Below are 26,093 nucleotides of genomic sequence, written 5' to 3' on the forward strand. Positions count from 1 at the left end.
CCACTTAGAGCCAGCCAGTAAATTTGTCCGATCAAAGAGTAAGTTTAAGTGGTGTTCGATATGAATGAGAATTTTACGGCCATTTTAAAATGGCGCTATGAATGACATATATTTATAACATCGTAACGTAACCTTTAAATTCTTCGTTAGATCTGGATATCTCGAGACAAATGACGACAAATGATATTTTATATGGCACAGATGGCGTAAAAGGCGATTAAGGCAAAGGCTGATAAACTTGAGATTCTTCTTTTCGGGCTAGCAACCTGTCACTGTTTGAATCTCATTCTATCTTTAAACCATACAGCTCAACGTGAAAGGTCACTTTTTCAAGACTGTTGGCGTAACATATCCCGCTAGGGATAAAGGTGTAATTATATGTATGTATGACTTTACCGTAGGAACAAAATGAAACCAACAAATACTGTTACACAAATATTATTCGCCACTTACACAAAAATACACAATGAAAGTTACATGAGAAGTTATTTATGCTAATAAAGAAATCACAGATAAATACAAGTCGACTCCGTACTAACAAAACAAACAATAATATATTACATTCAGGTAAAATGTACACGGAAATGACGCTCCAAAAATACATTTAAAAAAATATTTCAGATTTTAAACGTTTGCCTTGCATTATACTATTCTTAAATAATACAGGGTATTAAACGCGCACGTACATTTATTTTATCTCGGACGATTCGAATCATGTTACAATGACTCGTAGTCACCGAAATGAATAAAGGTACCGACTTACATTACGTGCGCGTTTAATGCCTGTGTTATTTGTAAATATAATTTATTTCAGGTTTGATGAATGTTGATGAAGCAAAAGATGTAGGCATCGTGGCAAATGGAAAGTTTCCGCCAACCCTTAGGGGCGTAATGAATGTACTTACCTGTGTATGTTTTTAAGATTATGTAAATAAAAACAGACTCATTGACCGAACATATGATCAAAATAGAAAAAACGTGTGAGGTTAATTTTGAAAATTAATTAATTTTATTTTTTTGGATTATCCTCATTTTGCATAATTTTTCATAGGTAAAACTCTGATAATGATTATGGCAAAAAAAAAATTATATTTCCTTCAAATTACCTACGAGATCCCACAATTTTTTTTCTCAGTCACGAATTTCAGATTAAGAATTACTAAAAGTACTTTTAGTAATTCTCAATCTGGAATTCGCGTAATTTTACGGTTCTAAAATTAAAACCTATTAAGTACAATATTTTTAAACATAATTTAATTTGTACGCAATGAACTATCAAGCAAAGTTTTTTTATTAAAACTAGATTGGCGAAAAAAAAAAACAATACAGATTTGGAAAAGTCATTCACGTGTATACTCTACCGAGTGACAGTATTCATTAAAAAAAAAAAATATAAATCACAGTTTTAGTAATAGAATTAACAACTAAAATACAGAGAGTACAAAACTGGAACGGACCATATCCATCAAACGCGCTCAACGCCTTCAAATTTTTAAAGATTTATAAAAATTTGTTATTTTTTTTTTAAGAAATTGATAGAGGATTTGACGGCAAATTGTAAAACTCTGAACGCATTTGCGACACGACACGACGCGACAAACTCATTTTTTATTCTAATTCAGATTGTTTGGAATTAAAATTTAAATATTTGGTTTACTTTCCACACTGTGATAATGTGTCAATTTTTTTATATTACTTTATAATCGCAACGTTTAGACCCGCCGCTATTCAGATCGCATCGCGTTCAGAGCTTACAACAAACAGCCTAAAATTTTCTCTAAAATTTAAACCAGTTTCACTAAAAGACAATTAACTCTTGATCTCTAACCGCCTTTCCTATGATAGGGGAGACCGGGGATGGTTGACTAATTTTTTACAAAATCATACATATTTTTTGTGTTTTTGTACATACAGACAATAAAACTGCATCAATGGATAGAAGAACTCTTATACTTATAAAATAATACAAAAAGTAGTCCATTAATCAATATAATTATCATAATTTAACGCATTTTACAGAACACCAACTCTTAGTCAATTTACCCCAGTTCCGGGGTAGATTGACTATATGCCCGGGGTAAGTAGACTTACGTATCAATAAGTGACAAATTGTGAAGAGTGTCAAGTAATAAAACCTTTTTTTTTTATAATTTAACAAAACTTTTTATTCAAAAACATTTTTAATCAGGTACAGGTACAGACTACAATAAGTCTTTAACAAAACTATCACCTCTTAGTTTTTATTTAAACATTTATTAGTTTTATTAATTAAACAATTTTAAATCAACTTTTCTTACGCTAGAAATTAAATACACATTTTTATTGCTCTGTTGAAATTATAGTAATTACTAAATACCTAATTTTAGTATCTAAACTTAATCATCTATATATTTGTTTTATCATCAAAAGTAATAATCATTTTGTTTGAACTGAACCCTTAATCAGTCTCATATTAATCTTTATATTCTTAAAAAAAACAGATAAGTTATCAGTCTTCAATATCAGAAGTGCAAAGTTTGCATTATAGTAATTACTAAATATCTATTATTAGTATCTAAACTTAATCATCTTTATAATTGTTTTATCATCAAAAGTAATAATCATTTTGTTTGAACTGAACTCTTAATCAGTCTCATATTAATCTTTGTATTCTTTAAAAAAAGGGCAAGTTATCAATCTTCAATATCAGAAGTGCAATGTTTGCATTCATAAAACATTAGATTACCTCTTACACATTTGGAATGAGCCCACAACTTACAATTTATGCACTGAATCCATTGTTCACCTGGAACACTATCGACGTAGGATTCAGTGCACTCTATACAAATAGTACCCTCATCATCTGAATCAACAGCATTATCGTAATTTTCATCGACGGTGTCATCAGCAATCTCATTAACTTTATCTGTTCCTTTTCCTTTACCCTTTCCTTTTCCTTTACCCTTTCCTTTGCCCTTTCCTTTTTCTACTCTGGTCTTTGTATCTGTTTTTTTCTTCTTATAGGTTTCTCTTTTGTTTTTCATATCTACAAGATTTTGTTTTTCCGGGGTGTCAGTATATATGGTACTTTTACGTTTGCGAATATTTCTTCTATTTTCTAAAAGTGGCGCCGCTTTTGGAAAGGGTCTTAGCTCTTCAAATGTTGCTGATGAAGTTGAGGCCGGGTTTAGATTGTGTAAAGATGGGGGCGCATTTGCTTCTGTAGAATAAACGTTTTCTGGCGTTTTGACGTTTTCTCTCAATTCCGGTTCAAATAAAGAATTGAATGTTTCGTCAAAAAGAGAAGGTGACTCACATTCTGTACTCAAAGATCTTGTAGAAGAGGGTATTGTGGTAGTAATCTGATCTGTATTTGATGCCAGAGAGTGAGATTCAGTTATTGTATGGTGATCAGGAATTGGAACCTCTTCGACAATAGACAACCTGTTAGATGTAGCAGAAGTAGATGGAACAGCATCTGTGCTCACATCAGATGCTGCAGGATTATCACCATCACGGGAAGTGAGCATCGGCCTATCTGTCACATAAGAACCACTAAACTCGGAGTCAGGAAAGATGTTTTCATTCAATGGTGAAATCCCGGATACTCTGAATCCTGATTGAATATTTTCAATTGTAGCAGCCAACGGTAGTGACGTTTTAAGTAGCTCCGGTATTTCATAAATTGTTATAGTTTTTCCCGGGTTACTAGCCAGCCAGTTGTCACACGCTCGGTTGTAATACTTTTTCAATGGTCCGTACACAGATCTGTCAAGAGGTTGTAGCTTGTGGCTACAATGCGGAGGGAATGATAAAACGGTTACTCCATTAGATTTAAAGTAGTCCAACACTTCAATGGATAAGTGAGAGTCATGGTTATCCAACAACAAAAGTACAGGTTTTTCCTTACTAGGTTTGATATATTTCACGAAATGTTTGGCATACTTGATAAAGTTCTCTTCCTTCATCCATCCGGAAGGATTAGCATCACCTTCACATCCTATAGGGCCACCTCTAACAAAATGGGATTTGTAATGGACGCGTGGGAAAACAAAAAATGGTGGAACCATATTTCCTACAGCTGAAACAGCTACTGCAACCGTCACCAGCGTTCCTCTCTCACCTGATGTCATCTTGCCTAGATTTTTAACACCACGTCGTGCTATTACTCTATTCGGTACTTGTACGGTTGTCATACCTGTTTCATCGACGTTCCAGATATCACCAGGGCTTAAATTCAAACGTTGGTAAACAGTAGTTAAATTAGCGAAGAACATACTGACATTATGTTTGTTGAATGATGTAGCTCTTGAAAGACTTGTTGCTTGTGGTGTCCTTATGGATAAAGAAGGATGACGTTTGAGAAATGAGCCTAACCAATCTTCGCCAGCTAACAATTTTGTTCTCCAAGAGTTAGGCATAGCTTTATTATTTTTTATGGCAAACTGATATGCCATTTTTCGTGTTTCATATGGTGTTAAACCATAATATATATCAGCAGCTTTTTTTAAATAACTTGCTAAAGCTTCTTCTTCTACATTAGTGAAAACTTGCCTATTTTTAATATATCCCACTGAGTCCAAGGTTAATTCTGCTCTGGTCAAGTTCGAATTACGTTCCAATTTCTCCTTTAGTTTCGCCACATAACGATGTAACGTCTTATAGGGTATGTCATATTGTATGGAAATTGAATTAATACTTTTTTTGTCATAAATTATTAGATGACATGCTCTTTCTACAACATCTTTTGGTGTATCAGCTCGTTCAGTCCTTCTTTTATAGGTCCTCATCGTGCTGTAACAAAATAAATATTAAAATACGAATAAAAGGGAAATTTGCGAGATATTGCAAACTTCAAATTATATTGGGGTTGGTCGACTAACTATTCAACCAGCCCCGAAAGAAATTAATCTACCAACCCCAGACGCCGTTTTAAGTTTCAATGGCATGGGTTACCTAAACACTGCCATCAACTTAAGAAATAATACATGAAATATGATTATTATGCACTCACGAAACACTCTGACTAATAGGCAAATGGTTAACATAAAATGTGTAGGCGTCAGAAGAAAAAATATGCAATATGAAAATATTACTTACATGATACGAAAAGAAATCACGTGTCACTCCTCGAAAACGGCGTGCGTCTGCGGCGCGGCGCTCCGGACGACTGAGCGGTGAGCGGAGAGTAATGCGCGGCTGTGTCGGGATGACGCAATACTCACATCGTTGACGAGTTTTTGGCGGTTAGTCTACCTACCCCTATAGTCAACCATCCCCGGTCTCCCCTAATTGATACAAAACCTTCCCTACAATCGTTCAACCATTTATCACAGCAATCCTAAGTTAATACTTAACATAATTTTTAATGTTCCCCGACCGAATCTAAAGTTTGCCCCGCGAGGCACGCTTAGCACACGCCTTAATACCTTGTCTACGTCATCCAAACGGAATTTTTATGTTAGAAAAACAATGAAAATTTGATAATTTAGCGTTGCAGAATCGCCCATTTTGCTTTCAGTTTATATTAAAGAGATGAGTCTAAACTCCTCTGTATGCTCAAATTTTCAAGCAATTATTAATCAAGGTAGTTGAAAACTTGTATGAAGAGAGTTATGAATGTGGACGAAGCGAAAGAAGTATGCAGAGATCGTGGCAAGTGGAAAGAGGTAGTCTCTGCCTACCCCTCCGGGAAAGAGGCGTGATTTTATGTATGTATGTATGTATGTATGTAGTTGAAAACCTAATTACAAAATTGATTTCATTTAAACTGGACCAAGTCGCTATTTGCTTGTTAAGAAAAAAAAAGACTTTTTTTTTTTCATATGGCGATAGAAACGCTAAAGTGTCAAATATTCCACAACCGCTGAAACTTTTCAACGAGGATTTCCCAAAATGCACCACAAGATGGCAGCACAGTAACGTCAAAAAAATGGACAGGTCTGTCATTTCATTGTTTATTTCGCTACGTCAAATGTTTTCACAACCCACTGCTTAGTATTGTGAAGGTAGTTGCCCTGTTAACTTGGCAGTAGAAGAACATTCTGCTGTGCAGGCGGAGCAGTAGCCGGCTGGTTTTCAGTCGCTCGGTGACCACGGATCACATGTAACATGATTTGAAACGTCCGAGATAAAGGTACGTTACATGCTCGTTTAATACTTGTATTTATAAATAGACGATGGCTTTCTGCAAAGATTTCCATCTTTATCGGTAAGAAGAATAAGTCGTCGGGCAAACAAAATCTCGTAGTCTACCTACCTAATGAATAATAGAAAATTACTGTGCTGCCATCTAGCGATATTTCGGAATACCCCTCATTAAATGCAGACTCAGTCGACCAAATTTTAATTTTAACATTAACTCTAATCCCTCTCGACGTTTCGCTTCCGACTTTTAAACCTCAAAAAATAAATCAATGCAGTGCTTTCGAAAATAAAACGAAAAATACAAAGCACTGTCATTTGAAAACTCGAATTAATTTCAAATATTAAAAAAATAAATAAGTAAATTTGTTACGTTACAAAAATATGAAGATTTCAAGTTTTCGAATTTCAGTTTTGAGATTTAACAGAAACAAAAGAAAATATTTCTTTTATATATAAGTATAATATAATCGAGTCTAATCTAGGTCCATAGAAAAATAGGTATAGTGACATCAAAAAGTGTAGGTACTACATCAGTAAAACACCGATTATTATTATTTGGAGTGGGGAGGACAACGATATTGGAATTACAATATTTTTTTAATATATAATGGTTATACTATAGTAGTCCTGTCAGTGTTTAATTAATTTATTAATAGCTAATTTCACAGACCTTCGTAACATAAATTAAATAAAAAATAATAAATGATACAAAATACAACAAAAATATATTTTTTTTACAAATAAAAATATGCTTTCTGTGATATTAAGCAGTTACCTTTGGGTTTTATTAATTTGTCCCTTAGGTTTGACTGCCAATTAATGGTATATTCAATTTAGCTAAATTTAACTTAAAAAAAAAAAATTAAACTCAAAAGAATTTATGACTTTTTTACGAGTCTTAAAAATTGAACCTTACTTTCGTCGAAAAAATTAAAAAAGGTCGATGTTATTAATTCAAAATAAACCGATTGTTTAAACAATAAGGACAATTCAAATCATTTTGAAAAAAATGTACGTTTCTTTTGTCGAAGTAAATTTCAGAGGCCAATATGTTATTTAGAATTAAACCTCCAATTTTAAGATTTAAAATCTACAATAAGTATTAATATAAAACTAACAACTGACAGGATCTAGGACAACATTTAACACTGATTATTGTAACATACATTCCGATTAAATGTGTTTAGTTTATGTCTTCCTCTCTACAAAAATTTAGGACGACATACATGCTCGTCGTTTAATTCCCAATTTTATAAATTCGTAGTTCGAGCTGTGGTTTTCGATTTTATTATTAAGGCGAAATTAATAAACAAATTAAGATTTCCTAGCATGTTTGTTGGAATTGTCTGATGTCATTTTTAACGAGTAACTTTGAAATTGTAACATATCATATCATACTAAATATAATCTTCATGTTTTCTTGAAAGAAATAGTATGCCAAAAGCAGGTTGCAAGCATATACCTTTGCATTCGTCGAAGAACCATGTTTTTAACAAGCGTCATTCCTTATTTTCGTCGAAGTTTCGGTTAAGGTGTTGCTTTATTTTATTATAATAGTTATGCTTTAATAGGACCTTAAAATCTTAAGACAAAGCCAAGTCCTTTGGTCATGAAGTAACCTATAAGATTAATAATACTACAAGATTCCTGGTTACGGTAGGCAAGCGGACTTTTTAGCTTCTATCGCCATCTAGCGGTGAAAATTCAACCACGTCAAAAAAAGGAATATAACAAATGAAAACCACAGCTCTCTTTAGGCCTACCGTATTCCCATTCCTTTTAAACTTTTTCCTAACCACTCCGCTATCGTTCATCTCTTTTTAACCTAACCGCAGTGACGTGCATCATTCAAAGGTTCGCCGATTACTTGAACCTACATTCCGCCTTTAATTTTAATATAATAAATATCAAGGCATACTGTTTGTTGTAAACGCACATCACTACCGTTCCTCGCGAATTTTTACCTTTTTTATCCTAACAGTCAACAGCGTATCAGAATTCTAATAGCCACCGATATATTACATAAGACGATTTTATCCAGTTATCGTTAAGTGGGTACCTAGACTTCATCAGACCTCAAACGCCAATTAGTTCAGGTGTACCTGTATTAGAAAACCGGGGGGCAAGTGTCATATCTTCTTGTCAAAGGCTGTTGTAGAATAAGATATATAGGCACATAAATTTATATATATACGGGACAAACTACACAGATTGAGTTAGCCTCAAAGTAAGTTCGATACTTGTGTTACGAGATACTAACTCAACGATACTATATTTTATAATAAATACTTATATATATAAACATCCAAGGCCCAGGCCAATCAGAAAAGTTCTTTTCTCATGCCCCGGCCGGGATTCGAACCCGGGACCGCCGATGTCACAGGCAAGCGTACTACCGCTGCGCCACAGAGGCCGTCATAAGATAAAATATAACAAAAGATATATATCATAAGACATGATCGCCCCATCCCCATATTACCTTCTCTTCTTATGTAATAATCGATGGCAATTAACAGACTGTAAATGAAAAATTAATTTGCTTGATACGGTGTTGACCCCTCACTTTTACTACCACATTCATCCGAACCCACTCCTCTCTCAAAGCCTTCCTGTTATCCTACCGTTCCCCTTCTACGAGTTCACTCACTTCTTCCCTGTCTTCTTGGCGCGTCCCTGTTTAATCACCTGAACCAGTTTGACCTTCTGAGCTTCCGGGCTGTCCAGATATTCGTTCAGCATCTAAGGAGGGAAAGGTCACTCAATATATGTGCTTACCTATCAAACATATACAATACATACATATTTCCAGTAGGGCTATTTATTTTACCTTAAAATCATCTTACATTAAAGATGAGCTTTGTAGAAAAGCCTATTACAGCGCACAGAGGATTATATTAATGATAAAAATGTGTGGCCCGAGCGTGACATAATGGCCTCTTAAATGCATGTGCATTTTTGACGTAGTATTGACATAATATGTACTGATCTTATTTTTTCTATATTTATTTGTCGAAATATTAGACAATGTGCATTCGTCCACGATTTAGATTTAAGAGATCTATGTATATTTATAACTTGACGTCCAGTGAAATTGCTGCAGTATAGTTTGTTCCGCTGCTTCTTTTACACATGCGTTTTGGAAGCGGTCGTAGACATAATTAGATTTAAGTGATGTGACGTCAATAAGTGATACCTTGTATCCAAATTTGATCCAATATAATCTATTCTATGACGAACTAACGTGTACTTATTCCCTATCAATAAATCCTATCCTACTAATATTTTAATTGCGAAAGTTTTTAAAGATGTGTGTTTATTACTCTTTCATGCAATATCTACTAGACGGATTTTAATGAAATTCGGTACACGCGAAGAACATACATAACCTGGAATAACATAATAAATACATATTCTCGTAAAATTCCCACGGGATCAAAACCCAGAGGCTAGCGCTAGCGTACTTACCTATAAATAATCTTTGTAACCAAATTGAAACAACGAGTAGGTACTTACGTATAAAACTTTATCACGCAAACAACAAACCAAGTTGGCTATAAAACCAATTTGGCGACGTGAATATTTGAAGAGACGGTCGCATCTGGCTCTCCTTGCCGGAGTGTAGTTAAGTTCAATTTTGGCGGTAAATTGCCGTTGGACCCCGGTGTTTTTGGAGGTAGCAAATGAAATTAGCGACAGGCCAGTGGCTTTAAGAAATGGCGATGATATATATATATATATATTTTAATGCGGAAGATTCTCATACATTTAAAGCGATGTTTGTAAGACTACTTGATACCAGATTATATATAATTGACGGCAAAATTAGAAAATTAAATGCTAAAATAAGAGATTTGTAAAACCAAACTAATAATAAAGAGAAAAGATTTGTATTTTTGTACGGTTGTAACGAATAAACTCAAAATCTACTAAAACGATTTTACTTCAGTCTCATAAAATAGCATTTCATTGAAAAGTATACACTCAATTTTAGGTATACGCTCAGTTTTAAATACACGCTCAGACGACTTACCTGCAAGCTCAGTGCTATGGCCGAAGCGGCGGATTCCCTGTCAAACACAGCTATAAGTGTAGACAGTAGAGTGTGGCTTTGACACTAGCCAGTTGACGGGTAAGAAGCATTTAATCTTTAATAACGGTCTGACAATGTAGCCATGCGATGCGATCAAAAAACCTTAACGCTAAGTTTTTAAGTACATGCTGAATTTGAAGTATATGCTCACTTTTAAGTAAATGCTTAATTTTAAGTATACGCTCAGTCGACTTACCTGCACGCTCAGTTCGGATGCTATAGCTAAAGCGGCGGATTCCCTGTCAGACACAGCTATAAGAGTCGGTAGTAGAGAATGGCTGTGTGGCTTTGACACTAGCCAGTTGGCTGGTAAAGTGCATAAAGTCTTGATTACGCTCCAACCGTCACATATGGTCTCCTACGTGGGAAAAAAAGAAGATGATAAGTATATGAAACATAAATTAATTATGTGGTTTTAATAAGCATGAGACTATTTACGTAGCAACGAGAACGTCGTAAAACGCGACTTAGGGATAGGCTTATAAACAAGGGATACTTTTTCAGGCGATGTGCTAGCAACCTGTCACTATTTGAGTCTCAATTCTATAATTAAGCCAAACAGCTGAACATGGCCTATCAGTCTTATCAAGAGTTTTGGCTTTGTCTACCCCGCAATATTTATAATCACGTTTAAATATAGGTATATATGTTATGTGTAAGAAATAAATATGTAGTATGTGTAAAACTGAAGGTACTTTCAATCTTTGCGATACTGTTGGCTCTGTCTTCCCCTTATGGGATAAATATGTAATTATATGTATTTAATTAAGAAAGTCTTGGCATCTTTAAACAGACATACTTAAAAAATTATAAGATCCAAGTGATAAAAAAAAAACTAATATACGAAAAGGGCAATAAAAAAAGACAAAATTAATTCACACGTGCACTAAACACTCAAGGAAAGAAAAAAATAAAAAAAAAACAATATCCTTACACATAAAAAAGGCAATAGACAGAATTAGTTCACACGTGGACACGTAGCGGACAGGGGAGACACAGGTGCGGCCCGCATGGGAAACGGAAACGGTCAAGACGACGACATTCGCAGTAAACTAACGAGTGTATACAGAGTGCCGTGTGGTTCCCGGCACCAATACAAGAAAGAATAGGACCGCTCCCATCACTTTCCCATGGATGACATAAGGGGTAGGCTTATAAACTTGGGATACTTCTTTAAGCGATAGGCTAACAACCTGTCACTATTTGAATCTCAATTCTCTCTCGGTTGTTTTTATGTTTTTTTTTTTATTGTAACAATTACAATTTGTAAAGTACAATAGGCGGACCAAATACTAAAAGCATTATCTAATTTGATTTGAAATATCTTATAACAATCCCAAAACCATATTTACTAAAACAAACTAAAGCATTATTGAAAATAGTAATAGCTATTTACCGCTAGAGTTCTAATAGTACATTTGAATCATTTACAGCCCTATCCATGACATCAAATAAATAAAAATAAAAGTTAAAATTTTATGCTACTATTTACCGAAAAATTAATAAATAAATAAATTTTAACAACGCAATTTAAAAAGTATATTTAATTTTTTTATAATAAAATGTAACGAAATAATCAGATCTACATACATATATAGTTATAGTCACGCCTATATCCCTTGTTGGGTGAACAGAGCTTACAGTCTTAAAAATACTGAAAGGCCACTTTCAGCTGCTTGGCTTAATGATAAACAGATGTGAACTTATGGATGTCGTAAGAGGCGACTAACGGATATGCTTACAAATTCTTTTTAAGGCGATGGGCTAGCTACCTGTCACTATTTCAATCTCAATTCTATCATTAAGCCAGCTATTGCTGAGCGTGGCAATTCAGTCTTTTCAAGACTGTCGGCTCTGTCTTCCCCGCAAGGGATATATACGTGACCATATGTATGTATGTATGTGTAGATGTGAACTTCTGTACCCTAAATATTTTTTGCAAGAATGTGTACAAACGAGAAATTACGATGCAAACGGTCGCTCTTGTAAATTGCTCAACACAATAGTGACCCTCCCACGACTAGCACAGGTGTAGTGAAAGTTCATTAGACAATTGGTTTTCACGTCTTTATCCATTGCGGGGTGGTATCAGTCTTTTCAAGACTGTTGGCTCTGACTACCCCGCAAGGGATATAGACGTGATTATATGTAGGTATGTATGTAATATTCTTTGAACAAATATGTCGTTTACAAAAAAGCCTTACTTGTTCCGAATATAAGTAATTGGTAAGAAAATAAATAAATAAATAGCAAAAACAACTAACCTGCAACTGTGGGTTGTTGACCACGACGAACCCGACCAACACGATGAGGTCAAGCACCATGGTCTCCGACAGGGTCTGGTCGAGTCTCTGGTTGCTGAGACCTGGGTGGAAAGAACAATACATACACATCATACATATGTACATATAGTCATGTCTATATCCCTTGCGGATTAGACACAATCAACAGTCTTGAAAAACTGAAAGGCCACGTTCAGCTGTTTGGTTTGATGATAGAATTGAGATTCAAATAGTGATAGGTTGCTAGCCCGTCGTCTAAATGTTGAATTTAATTAATAATGTTTAATTTCAAGTTTATAAGTCTATCCCTTAGTCGCCTTTTACGACATCCACGGGAAAGAGATGTAGTGATACAATTCTTTTTTATAATTGTGCCGGGAACCACACGGCACACATTTAGCGTGGCCTTTCAGTCTTTCGATGACCATTGGCTGTGTCTTCCCCGCAGGGGATAAAGACGTGATTATATGTTATGAACTCATACACAGTACATTAGTTTGTTGGCTAACCGGCGATCTTACTGTTAGGACAAACGCAGGGGATATAGATGTTATTATATGTTATGTCCTCATACACAGTACATTTGACGGCCTCTGTGGCGCAGTGGTAGTACGCTTGTCTGTGACACCGGAGGTCCCGGGTTCGAATCCCGGCCAGGGCATGATGAGAAAAGTACTTTTTCTGATTGGCCTGGCTCTTGGTTGTTTATCTATATAAGTATTTATTATAAAATAAAATATAGCATCGTTGAGTTAGTATCTCGTAACACAAGTCACGAACTTACTTCGAGGCCAACTCAATCAGTGTAATTTGTCCCGTCTATATTTATTTATTTATTACCGTGCCGTGTGGTTCCCGGCACCAATACAAAAAAGAATAGGACCACTCATCTCTTTCCAGGCTTACAAACTCATAAACTTGGAATTCAACATTATTAATTAAATTGAACATTTAGACGAAGGGCTAGCAACCTGCCACTATTTGAATCTCAATTCTATCATTTAGCCAAACAGCTGAACGTGGCCATTCAGTCTTTTCAAGACTATTGTCCCCGCAAGGGATATAGACGTGACCATATGTATGTATGTATGTATGTTATTTATTTATTAGTTTGTTAGCTAACCGACGAGTTTACTGCTAGGACAAACTTGAGGTTAAGCCACTCACGTAAAGCCGTGGTCCTCGGCGCCTCCTTGTCGCTGGGAGCATGTTGTGACAACAGTCTCGCCACGGCCGCGCGGAATTCCAGGGGCCAGCCGCCCTCTCCGAACGATTCCTGTGACAACATTTTCATTAAGTATATATTTATGTACACAAAAATTGAATACAGGAGCATTTAATGCAGTAATCCACACTAATAATAAAGAGGAAAGATTTGTATTTTTGTATGTTTGTGTGGAATAAACTCAAAAACTACTGGTCCGATTTTGATAAAATTTGGCACAGATATAGAATAGACCTTCAAAAGTGACATAGGCATAAATTTGTTTTGAAATAAATTTATTTCAAAATATAAAACACAAAAATATGTCCACCCGTGCGAAGCCGGGGCGGGCCGCTAGTCTATACTAAAGTGCCGTGTGTTTCCCGGCACCAATACAAAAAAGAATAGGACCACTCCATCTCTTTCCCATGGATGTCATAAAAGGCGACTGATGGACAGGCTTACAAACTTGGGATTCTTTTTTAGGCGATGGAATAGAAACCTGTCACTATTTGAATCTCAATTCTATCATTAAGCCAAACAGCTGAACGTGGCCATCCAGTCTTTTGAAGACTGTTGGCTCTGTCTACCCCGTAAGGGATATAGACGTGATGATATGTATGTATGTATGTATGTATCTATACTAATATTATGAAGCTGAAGAGTTTGTTTGTTTGTTTGTCGCTAATCTAAGGAAGCACTGGTTCGAATTGAAAAATTAAATTCTTCCCTTGCGGGGTAGGCAGAGCTAACAGTCCTTAAAAGAGTAGTAGGCCACGTTTCGCTGTTTGGCTTAATGTCGCTTAATTGCAAGCCCATCGCTTAAAAGAAGAATAAGAAGATATCCCTCAGTCGCATTAATCTCAAGTTCATAAACCTATCCCTTAATCGCATTTCACGACATCCACGGCCACACAAAATTTACTAAATCAATAACTAGCCTCATCATCGACCCATATTAACAAAAAAAAAAACAAAAATCCCTACTCCCCCCCACGTAGAGTTAAATGTCAAAATCTTTAACGTAGTAAGGTCACGCAACTGACCACAGACTGAATTACCCCGAGTTGCCGGATTGAATCGCTGAGTGGTTTCCCGTGGCCCGGGGTAAATTGAGTTTGCAAGTTGGACGACATTCAACTTTGATTTTGATTCAATTCTCATTTAATATCTGAGAGAAACCTTTATTTACGGAGAGATGTTTTTTTTAGGTTATCACTATTGAAAACACTTTTAGCATCCATGCTTGTTTGGGTAACTAAAGGTGCGTGCAAATTATAAAACATAACATGATAGTTTATCAATTATGTTATATAATTTGTACAAAACAAACAAAATACCTTATTCAAATTCAAAACTTTTTATCTTTTGGCGTAACATCTTTGGTTGACGTCAAATAAACTACTTAAAACTAAGTTTACTGCCGCTTCCAAAGCGCCAGTGCAGCAGAAGCGGTAACAAACTGCACTGCAGCATTTTCCTCAACAACGTCAACCTCACAAATATCCAAACTTAGCATAAAAATGTGTGGACGAGAGAATACACATTGTTCAGATTAATTGACTTATATGAAATTTTAATCATAAAAAAATATCCAGGATCCTTGGTCAAAGGCATACCCCGGACTCCTCTCCGGAGAGGTGAGGATGCAACCTGGACTATAGTCGTAAGGAAGAAGAAAGCCATTGGTATAGTATTAATATTCATCAATTATCAATTCCCCTCATGGCGTTGTCGCTAATAGCGCGTCTCCCGAGCGCGGGGCAATCGATACGATCCCGGGACGGGCTAATGGATTGCCGGCGCTACTCGATTTTTTTTCTTTCAAATATTTCCTTACTGCCGTTGAATTGTGATATTTTCTCTCGCAAATTTTATAAAACTAGCTTTAACCCGCATCTACGCCCGCGCGAATCATGCGAATCCCGGCCAGGGCACGATAAGAAAAGAACTTTATCTGATTGGCCTGGGTCTAGGATGTTTATCTATACATACATACATACATATAGTCACGTCTATTCTTTATCCCTTGCGGGGTAGACAGAGCCAACAATCTTGAAAAGACTGATAGGCCACGTTCAGCTATTTGGCTTAATGATAGAATTGAGATTCATAGGTGATTATCTATATAAGTATTTATTAAAAAATATAGTATCGTTGAGTTGTATCTCGTAACTCTGTGTAAATTGTCAAAAAAAAAAAACAAAAAAATATCTTCACGCTCGAATTTAGCGCCACCGACAAAAGAATACCATAAATAGTCACGTCTATATGCCGTGTGGGGAAGACAGAGCCAACAGTCTTGAAAAGACTGATTGACCACAGACAACAGCTAGTCAATGAGAAGGTTATGTTTATTTTTTAAATAATTGAACAATAATACACCCGCCCTAGCTACCAACCTCAATTAAACCATAAACAAACAATCAATCATACACAGTCACATCTGCGGCCTAATAAACATATAATTGTGTTTGCCGGGGACTCGAACCCGGATCCCAGAGGTCCTCGTAATTATCCGGGACAGACATCAAAGGTGATCCCGTGGGAGGGGGGAATCGGGATGGGCAAATATCTGAGCGGTTATTGGCTTACATTTGTTGGGTGTAAATAATGAGTTGATATTATAAAGGATAGATTTTTGAAATACAAACTTATATTACTAATGCGAAAGTGTGTTTATTTTTTTCATTCGTTCATTAATAATCATAATCACGTCTTTATAAGGGATAGGCTTACAAACTTGGGATTCTTTTTTAGGCGATGGGCTAGCAACCTCTCACTATTTGAATCTCAATTCTATCATTAAGCCAAATAGCTGAAAGTGGCCATTCAGTCCTTTCAAGACTGTTGGTTTTGTCTACCCCGCAAGGGATATAGACGTGAACATATGTATGTATGTATGTACGTCTTTATCCCTTGCGGGGTAGACACAGCAACTAATTTGGAAAGACTGACCGACCACGTTCAGCTGTCAGGCTTAATGATAGAACTGTGACTCAAATAGTGATAGGTTGCTGGACCATCGCCTAAAAGAAGAATACCAAGTTTATAAGCCCATCCCTTAATCGCCTTTTACGATATCCATGTGAAAGAGATGGAATGGTCTTATTCTTATTTCTATTGGTGCCGTGAACCACACGGCACACAATTTTAATAGCGAAAACATTATATGTACCTACATTTATATTCGACGTATAAATTTGAAGCCAAACAGCTGAACGTGGCCTATCAGTCTTTTCAAGACTGTTGGCTCTGTCTACCCCGTAAGGGATAAAGACGTGATCATATGTATGTATGTATGTACGTATAAATTTTTATACAAAGGTACCCAAATTTTTTTCCATACAATTACGTAATAAAAGTACAAAACGAAGTCATGTACAACAATCATAAATTATTCTCACAAATGCCACGGGCAGTTCGCTTGAAAGCCACAAAGAGGGTGAATCTCAACAAATCTTGGGTGTTCACCACGAATCACGATACTGTAGCGAGTCACGCAACATCCTTGGGGCAGGAAACCGTGAAGTCGCGATCGGATGAACCTTAAACGTATATAGCTTCGAGTCCTGGTTTCATCATTGTGGGAATCTATACTAATATCCTACTACTAGGGTAAAGTCAGGATAGATGCCTCACTTTTTGAAATTATCTCGTTATTTCAAATCTAATAAAATATCGTTAAAAAAGACTTTCAATATTACTTATTTGGTCTTTTTTCTTACATTACGATAGACTTATTTTAGATGGCCTAGCAATTACTGGTTGGGCAAAAAATGAGTTTCTGCAGACCCATTTTTTGAGGATAGGAGCCTACACTGTATGCATAGATGCCCCGCCATGAAAATATTAAGGAGGTTAGATGCCCATGGTGTGGGATAGATGCCGTATGGAATAAAAAATAGAAATATGCATAATTAAAATTTGTTTTATTGAGGCATCATGTTATGTAAATTATCTTCAAGTAAAATAATCATAAAGAATGTAACAAAAATAATGAACAACTTTTAATAGTAAGTAATAAAAGTTAAAAAATCAACATGTACTCAGCTCTCTTTTCCACATCTTGAGCAATAATTTTTGTATAGTGTGCAGGTTACATGCAACCACTTCTGTCATGAAATGCACTGAATCCAATCGGATTTCGATTTTGTATTTTCATAGCTGTCAAAGCATTCTATGCAATTATTATCATCTGTATGTTTAGAGCTACCTTGCTTTTCTCTCTTAGGTATTTTTCTTCACAAACAAATCTTTACATTTCTCTTCTATCATTTTAGAGTAAGTACCTGGTTTATCTTCAGTTTCGCTATTTGAACTTAAAATGATATGTCTTTTACGAGAACTTTTTATTTCGTTTCTATCTTCAAAGCTTTTTTGTTTGTCTTTGTTAGTTTCCTTAACAGGTAAACCTTTGGTTTTCTTTCCTTTCGTTTTATAATTAATTAGTGGATAATCTCCACCATCACTACTTGAACTATAAATAGTTTATCTTTTTTGAGCTCCTCTTCCTTTACTTACTTTAATTTAATTATAATTTTGTTTCTCACTAAAATCAGTCTCACTGTAGTCATCTTTATAATAAGTATTTCTCCTTTTTCTTTTACAAACTCTCTTAACTCGCTCTTTATCTTTATGTTATGTATAGTTCTTTTCTTTAATTTTTTCTTCTGTATATTGTTTTATATATCATATAATATCTGCAGATTGTTTTACCCTTTTAGACATTGTTAAAGGAATTTGTGGTATTGGTGATGCTTCGACCACAAATTTTGAAGGTGTTTCTTTTTCTTGTATGCTAGGTATCTAAAAACTAATGCAATGAAAATTATAAAACATAGAAAATATATTAATTTATAATGTATAAAGATATGAGGGATAGACACTGTTAGGGGCATCTATACCGCGAAAAATCAAGGCGACTATCCTTTTTGATATGGATAGATGCCCTTATATATAATTAATAAAATAAACACAAAACAACAACTATATTAATATGGATGTGTTATTTAATAACCTGTGTACTGGTATAACAAAAATTATATGGAACTAATTAGTACTTGTAAAGTTATGAAGCTGTAAATACTTACATAAAAAAAGTCCGAGCTGTTTGACACGCTGCGGAGATTATTGCACACACGAGAGAAATACGTCCACTTTCAACGACGCACTTGCAGGGATTGAGGTGTGCGGAGACTTCGCTCCCGTTTTAACTTATTAAAACATAGGTAGCTCTTTCGGAAATATGAGTTTTAGAAAACGAGGCACCTATCCCACTGCGGCATCTATCCCGGTTTTACCCTATTATAAAGGCGAAAGTTTGTATGGATGTTTGTTACTCTTTCACGCAAAAACTACTGAACCAATTACCATGAAAATTGGTATGTAGGTAGCTGAAGACCCAGAATAACACATAGGCTACTTTTTATCCCAGAGTTCCCGCGGGATTGATAGGGTTTCCATGCGGACGAAGTCGCGGGCGGCCTCTAGTTATACATACGAAAGTTTGGGAGTATGTCAGTATGGATGTTTGTTACTCTTTCACGCAAAAACTACTGAACCGATTACGATGTAATTTGGTATGTGGGTAGCTAAAGACCCAGAATAACATATAGGCTACTTTTTATCCCGGAGTTCCCGCGGGAATGATTCCATGGGGGCGAAGTCGCGAGCGGCCTCTAGTTTGTAATAGACATGCAATGTCACATTAAAATCTGTTCATAAGTTTACTGTGAGTTGATAGTTAAAAAAATTTGCTGCTATGTCAAACCAAAAGTTTGTGAAGCGGGAGAGGTCCGTAAGGATCGTAGCAAGTGTATCACCACCTTTGGACGCTGACAATTTGTCTGGCAAGTGTGAATACACTTTAAAGAACCTCTGTTAGTTCTTTAGGGTGTCTACACACTTGCCACTCAAAACCAGTAAGGACATTGCGCGCGGTCCACATTAACACGTCACCATCACCTACTTTTGACGCTGACAATTTTTCCGGCAAGTGTGAAAACACCCTAAAGAACCTGTGTTAGTTCTTTAGGGTATCTACACACTTGCCACTCAAAACCAGTAAGTACATTGCGCGCGATCCACACAAAGAGTAGGTACACTCGACGCCAAAAAAACGCGAACGCTACGCAAACAGAGATTCCCGACCCACGTAAATATACTTTTTGCCGCTGTGTGTACAAACACGCCTGCGTTTGAAACGTTTATACAGGCAGCGGTGGAAACGGCGGTTCCGATACGAATTGTTTGTATTGACAGGAGTTTTTCAACGAGTTGCTATTTTTTTTTTTTTTAATTACGGTTTGTGGTTAGTGAAAATATGAAGTCTCCGGAAATAAAGGCAAAGGGTTACCTAAATGAGTTGTGGACAATTTTTGAGTAAAATGGATTCATAGTTTTTGAAGGAAGTAAGTATGATGCCCATGATTTTTTTTTGATGTGTGTGGAAGATTATTTCCTCTCCATCTCTTTCCCATGAATGTCGTAAAAGGCGACTAAGGGATAGGTTTATAAACTTGTGGGCTGACAACGTGTGACTATTTTAATCTCAATTCTATCATTAAGCCAAACAGCTGGACGTGGCCTGTTTTCCCCGCAAGGGATGTAGACGTGATTATATATATTTATGTAGGTATAAAAAACTGAGACAACAAGTCGCCTACCGACATCCTTAAAGAACTTGAGTAGAAACATAATACATTTCCTTATAATAACAATAAAGCTGCGGAAAGTAAAACCGCGCCAAATATACCTAAAATAAACATGATGAAAATCGCATACCTACAACATTACAGCCAACTATTGATTCAACAAAACCCAAGTTTCTAATTTTCCGTTTCGGCAAACACATTGAAACACGAGAACACAAGTATCTCAAAGACAAACAGGCGAAAGACAACATTGACGATGAAAAGGGAGTGATGATACACAAACTAATGCGTTAAAAAGAGATGAATGCACAAGCGGCGAATCCGCTTGAGAATTGCGCGGTCACGTGGCGTCTCCCCCCCGATTGTAGCGTTCTAATTGGCTGTTGTTTTTTAAATATCGAATTGTAGAGTACGAATGTAAATAGAGTAACAATAAAATTGCAGTGTAGTTCTAAATTCAAATCAGAGAATTTAACCGTCTACCGTTTTATTACGTCCCATCTGGGAACCGCTAGAGTCGAATCGGTGAGATGTCCGATTAAACAATGCGTGTGTAAGTACAAATAAATACAAAAAAGTTTTTGTTCTGTTTCACGCAAAAACTACTGAAGTGTTTTAAACGAAATTTGGTACACGGGTATAGAATATACCTATAACTTGAAATGTTAAAAATATAAATTCTTTCCCGAAATTCCCACGGGAAGTCCCGGTTCGCAGTTGGACATCAAAATACCCGAAGGCCACGCGTAAGTCAAAATTGACAATTAGCCAAAGCCGTGTTCACAAACGCCCACTTAGTGCACGTTGCCTCCGAAGGCCATTGAGATATCCCTTACAAAACAAACGCGTCTATGTGTACACCTCCTTCATTAACTGGAGTATCACATTGTGTTTGACCAGGGATGCTGATGCAGTAGCGAGACATGTATCATGAACAAATTGAGAGGAGATTTTATTTATACATATATATAAACACGTCTATATCCCTTGCGTGGTAGACAGAGCCAGTAGTCTTGAAAAGACTGAAACGTTCAGTTGTATGGCTAAGTGTTGGAATTGAAATTCAAATAGTGACAGGTTGCTAGCCCGTCTACTACAAGAGGTTTAATTTATTCACTTGTTTATTAAAATTTCTGGAATTAGAATTTTATAAAATAAAAATATAAACATAACATATTATTCATTCATAATTTATTTTTAATACACTAGCAGCTAAAAACGTATGCGTGTTTATGACTGCACATGTGTAAATTTTTATTATGTTACATTGAAAATATTTTAAATCCATATCCAATTAATACATATTTATATGGCAAAACAACGTTTGCCGGGACAGCTAGTATATATATATGATGAATATATGCATGTGCACTTTATCACACTACCAACTTAAAGTTTTTCTGTTTGCAAAGCCAGTAGACTGGTAAAAAATTGAAAATATTTTGTGCAATAATATTTTCTATAAAAAAATAAATAATATTGCCAAAAAAATCGATATATGGGGATGTATTAAAGACCAACAGAAGCAAAAAATTTGATTTTTAGAACTCTATCTATATACGTAAGTACTCGCATCACGCGGAAACTATTGCTCAAATTTGAATATAGTTTATCTCAGACGTGTAAGGCTTTGTCCATCTTAAAAACTGGTACCTACATAAAATTATGTCAAATCAGGTATTCGACATCAAAATTTAGTACCATAACGAAATCTTCCCTCTCACTCATCGCTCTCTCATTACCACTTCTTACTCTCGGTAATATAATCTATGTTGAATCCGATATGTTTGTCCGTCTGTCAACTCGGGGTGTTTTCATTTTACTTTGAGCCAAGCTTTAGAGAACGTGAGGTGAATGCTGGTAGCCGAAGAACGCTTAAACAAATTTAGTGGCGTAAATTTGTTAGAACATCGGCCTTTGCGTGGTGACCGTTTACTTTATGACTCAATCTCTTTTCCCTTCTAGTTCCTTGTGTTTTATCCTAACATCTCTGAAGAGGAGCCCAGAGCGCGCCTTTTGGCTATTATCCTAGATTGGGTAACCAAAAAGCTACGAAAAGTTCGCAAAATTCCGTTCTCTGCTGAAGTGTATAGGAGAAGCTGACTTCTATTGATGACACTGAGCACATCTAGACATTAGACATCTTTGTAATGACGTCACTGACCTGTATTATAGTGTGGTCTAATTCAGCGATCGCTCGCAGCAAGTGAGCGGTGCGGGCGGCGCGCACGAATCCGCCGCTCTGGCCCAGTTCGGCGCCGCGCGCGAACAAGCCGCAGAATTCCGCCCTCTTACGAGTAGAATATCTCAAAGATAACTAAAGGAATAATAACTATTGATGAGTCACTGACCTGCACAATAGTGTGGTCCAATTCAGCGATCGCTCGCAGCAAGTGAGCGGTGCGGGCGGCGCGCACGAACCCGCCGCTCTGGCCCAGTTCGGCGCCGCGCACGAACAAGCCGCAGAATTCCGCTCTCTTACAGCAGAATACAGAATATCTTTAAGATAACTAAAGGAATAATAACTATTGATGAGTCACTGACCTGCACTATAGTGTGGTCTAGCTCAGCGATCGCTCGCAGCAAGTGAGCGGTGCGGGCGGCGCGCACGAACCCGCCGCTCTGGCCCAGTTCGGCGCCGCGAGCGATCAAACCGCAGAATTCCGCCTTCTTATAGTATAATATATCTAATATATCCAAAGGAATGATAACTATTGATGAGTCACTGACCTGCACAATAGTGTGGTCTAATTCAGCGATCGCTCGCAGCAAGTGAGCGGTGCGGGCGGCGCGCACGAACCCGCCGCTCTGGCCCAGTTCGGCGCCGCGCGCGAACAAGCCGCAGAATTCCGCCCTCTTACAGCAGAATATCTTTAAGATAACTAAAGGAATGATAACTATTGATGAGTCACTGACCTGCACTATAGTGTGGTCTAGCTCAGCGATCGCTCGCAGCAAGTGAGCGGTGCGAGCGGCGCGCACGAACCCGCCGCTCTGGCCCAGTTCGGCGCCGCGCGCGAACAAGCCGCAGAATTCCGCTCGCGAACCGCACATGCTAGTGCCGAGGGCGCATCGCAGAGATTGTGTTGCGGATTGGCGTTCTGAACCCTGGTTATGAGAGGGATGACAATTTTAATTATTTTATATATAGCCGTGTGGTTCCCGGCTGGACCAATAGAAAAAAGAATAGGACCACTCCATCTCTTTCCCATGGATGTCGTAAAAGGCGACTAAGGGATAAGTTTATAAACTTGACATTCTTCTTTTAGGCGAAGGGCTAGCAACCTGTCACTATTTGAATCTCAATTCTATCATTAAGCCAAACAGCTGAACGTGGCCTATCAGTCCTTTTAAGACTGTTGGCTCTGTCTACCCCACAAGGGATATAGACGTGACTATATGTATTAACAATAATATCAAAGCCTACTTACAATAAAGTGTGACGTCCTACCATTGGAAGGAGATTTAAAAACGTTTTTTCTGAGCCTTGGGTTCTCTACCTCAACTTGATGAAATGACACAAGTTTACTGTTTCCTTGGTTAGAGTATACAAAAGGGTGTGCACTTTTTGGGACTTAGAAAAATTTCGTCGATTTTTTTATTATGTCCTATTAAGCCCTATTTTTATGATGCCAGGGCTTAGGTATGACAAAAAGCATCCCTTAAAGTTATATGAACTTTTGCGCTGCATGCGATATTTTCGGAGTTATACTCACGAAATTTTTTTAAGTCCCAAAAAAGTGCGCACCGTTTCCGACACTCTGACCGTTTCTTTTTTTACACATAATGACTTTTGCTTTCCGAAATAATGGACCAGAACTAAGTCTTATCAAGCTGTAAATAATTGTAACCATGCTCATGCGACTGAATTAGTGAGTGTAAACTAAGTGATTTCATGTCAACCTCATCCTGACCTAACCTGTCCGCCTAGGATTGACCTAGCGCCACCATTTACCGAGTCCACTAACTTCCTCCAAGTTAGGAGACGTGGAAGAGGCTTAGACAGCAGAAGAAGGAGTGTTAAAGACGGTAAAGCTCTCTTTAAAAACAAAAACTTAGATATGGAAATAAACTGGGGATGTTCTTGGGATGAAGTAAAACTGCACTTTGGTTTAACTTTAAAATATGCACTGTAATAAACCGCTGAACTTATTGATACAATAATGTTTAAACAATTTGATTTGTACTTGATATTGAAAAAAGAATCAAATGCACAGTTAAAAATTTTCTTTTTCTTTTTTTGTAACTGGCCAGTTATGACACGTTCTGAATAAAATAGAAAAAAGGTCGCACAATACAAATTATCACTACATAGTATATAAAACAAAGTCGCTATTTTAGTCTGTTTGTCTGTATGCTTAAATCTTTAAAATTACGCAACGGATTTTGATGCGGTTTTTTGTAACAGGTAGAGTGATTCAAGAGGAAGGTTTTTATGTATAATAACATTTATAATTTTGCACCCGTGCGAAGCCGGGGCGGGTCGTTAGTATTGAATAAGGAGAAAGATGAAGACTCACAATATCAACGTTGCACGGATGACACAGCTGAGCGCAAACCGTTAGCAAGGTCTGAATGCTCTCACGCGCCTCGCCAGCCTTCTCAGCGCGGGATATACACCCGGAGAGGCAGAGGTAACTGTAACAAAGGAAAAAAAGACCTTAGTCTAAGTTACATACATACATATAACCCCGCCTTTCTCCCTTGCGGGGTAAGCAGAGACTACAGTCCTGACACTGATAGGCCACGTTCAGCTGTTTGGCTTGGCGATAGAATTGAGATTCAAATAGTGACAGGTTAGTTCGCCCATCGCCTAAAAAAGAATCCCAAATATATAAGACTATCCCTTAGTCGCCTTTTACAATATCCACGGCAAAGAGATGGATTGGTTCTATTCTTTTTTGTATTAGTGCTTTTATAACGAATCCATAGAATATCCAAGATTTATGCAGGGAAAGCCACAGACAAAAGCCGGTATTATAAACATACGTTGTGGATTATGTCCTCAGAGTGAATTCCGATGGAAAACAAACGGTAGTTTGTTTATTTTGGCGAGGAACAACACTGCTTCCGCGTACGTAGGTACTTACGCGGACATAATAACAAAATGGCTGACAGGACGAACTAAGTGCAAAGTTGAGGCTGGATATATTATTGTAGTAGATAGATAGATAAAATTTATTTATTTGTAAGTGTAAAGTAAAACAAAAGATATTGCAATAATACACTTCATGGCTCAAGATACAGAAAAACCGGCCATTTGAAAAGTCGGATTCGCGCACATAGGGTTCCGTATCATTCATTATCTATAAAGAAATTGTGTTTGTTGTATTGTTGCCTCCAATAGTTGCTTTATTTAAAAAAAGAGGAGAAAGAGGGGTTGTAAAAGGAGGGCTCACAAATGGATGAAGCTATTTAAATTTTTTATGTAATTATTTATTTTAAAAAGTAACACACAAAACAGGCAGACAATATGGACGCTTAGTAATAGATTCTTACCTTTTAGTTATTTATTTTCCTTAAGATTTAGTTATATTATTATTTCTTACTTTTTAAAGGGAAGTTTAATTGGCATCGGTGTATTTTATTTTGTGAATTTAAATATATTTTTTATTATATTCAAGATTAAAAAACAAAAACCTTTTTTTATTATACAACCGTTATTTCATTGTGAAAACGATTACACTCGTATTTTATTTTTAAATTTCCAAAGCAACCAAAGATCAAAATCTGAT

The 26,093-nt window shown here is 36.6% G+C and overlaps 2 protein-coding genes across 2 annotated transcripts; both read right to left on the minus strand.

Moving 5' to 3' along the window:
* Nucleotides 1–422: 422 nt before the first annotated feature.
* Nucleotides 423–5,254, minus strand: LOC106138756 (uncharacterized). The gene is made up of 2 exons (XM_060951768.1): nucleotides 5,080–5,254; nucleotides 423–4,773 (listed from the first exon to the last, which is right to left on the minus strand). Exon 2 carries the CDS (start codon nucleotides 4,767–4,769, stop codon nucleotides 2,673–2,675), a length of 2,097 nt encoding a protein of 698 aa, XP_060807751.1. The 5' UTR covers nucleotides 4,770–4,773; nucleotides 5,080–5,254; the 3' UTR covers nucleotides 423–2,672.
* An 18-nt stretch (nucleotides 5,255–5,272) lies between these two features.
* On the minus strand, nucleotides 5,273–25,456 carry LOC106138223 (uncharacterized). Its single transcript, XM_060951735.1, has 7 exons — nucleotides 25,449–25,456; nucleotides 24,879–24,996; nucleotides 22,903–23,466; nucleotides 13,666–13,774; nucleotides 12,481–12,581; nucleotides 10,413–10,574; nucleotides 5,273–8,865 (listed from the first exon to the last, which is right to left on the minus strand). Exons 1-7 carry the CDS (start codon nucleotides 25,454–25,456, stop codon nucleotides 8,770–8,772), a joined length of 1,158 nt encoding a protein of 385 aa, XP_060807718.1. The 3' UTR covers nucleotides 5,273–8,769.
* Nucleotides 25,457–26,093: the final 637 nt, after the last annotated feature.

Source organism: Amyelois transitella, chromosome 26, assembly GCF_032362555.1.
Source record: "Amyelois transitella isolate CPQ chromosome 26, ilAmyTran1.1, whole genome shotgun sequence".
Classification (NCBI taxonomy): Eukaryota; Metazoa; Arthropoda; class Insecta; order Lepidoptera; family Pyralidae; genus Amyelois; species Amyelois transitella.